The sequence below is a fragment of the Sphaeroforma arctica genome (genome assembly GCF_001186125.1).
Source record: "Sphaeroforma arctica JP610 unplaced genomic scaffold supercont1.6288, whole genome shotgun sequence".
NCBI classification, from domain to species: Eukaryota; class Ichthyosporea; order Ichthyophonida; genus Sphaeroforma; species Sphaeroforma arctica.
In genome coordinates, this window is record NW_014034270.1 from 1 (window position 1) to 727 (window position 727).

The 727-nt window shown below is 52.3% G+C and overlaps 1 protein-coding gene across 1 annotated transcript; it reads left to right on the top strand.

The window, feature by feature from the left end:
- Window positions 1–33: 33 nt before the first annotated feature.
- Window positions 34–399, top strand: SARC_15547 (hypothetical protein; the record flags this gene model as incomplete). The annotated part of the gene is made up of 1 exon (XM_014290334.1): window positions 34–399. A coding segment is annotated over one exon (366 nt), but the record flags the coding sequence as incomplete, so codon positions are not given.
- Window positions 400–727: the final 328 nt, after the last annotated feature.

Here is a 727-nt window from a genome sequence, read left to right on the forward strand (position 1 = left end):
GTCACATACGGACCCACACAGGGGAACGTCCGTATGCCTGCACACACGCTGGTTGTAACAGCGCCTTTACAACCTATGGCAGTCTCAAGACTCATGCACTCACTCACACAGGTGAGCGTCCCTACGCCTGTACGCACCCTGGTTGTGGCAGCACTTTTATGTCCTCTAGCCATCTTGCACTACATGTACGCATTCACACAGGGGAACGTCCGTATGCCTGCACGTACCCTGGCTGCACAAGTACCTTCACTCAGTCCAGCCACCTTCGAGTTCACATGCGGATCCATACAGGGGAACGCCCGTACGTCTGCACACACGCTGGTTGTAACAGCGCATTTTCGTCCTCTGGCAATCTCAGAAATCAAGTGCGCACTCACACACGGGAGCGTCCCTAGGCCTGTAAGCACCCTGGCTGCACAAGTGCTTTTACTCATTCCAGCAATCTGAAAACTCGCATACAGACCCACACTGTTGCGTCCTTAGCTTGCATACACCCTGGGTGTAGCAGCACTTTTGCAACCTCTGGCAATCTTACACAACCTGTGTGCATTCCCACAGGGGAGCATCCCTACGCCTGTACTTATCTTGACGCGAGATCTCAAAAGCCATATGCGCACTCACATAGGGAAACGTCTTTATGCCTGTAATAACCTGGTTGCTCAAGTAACTTCACTCAATCCAGCTCGCTTGATAGGCACATGTGCATTCACACAGCTGGTCAGTAGTA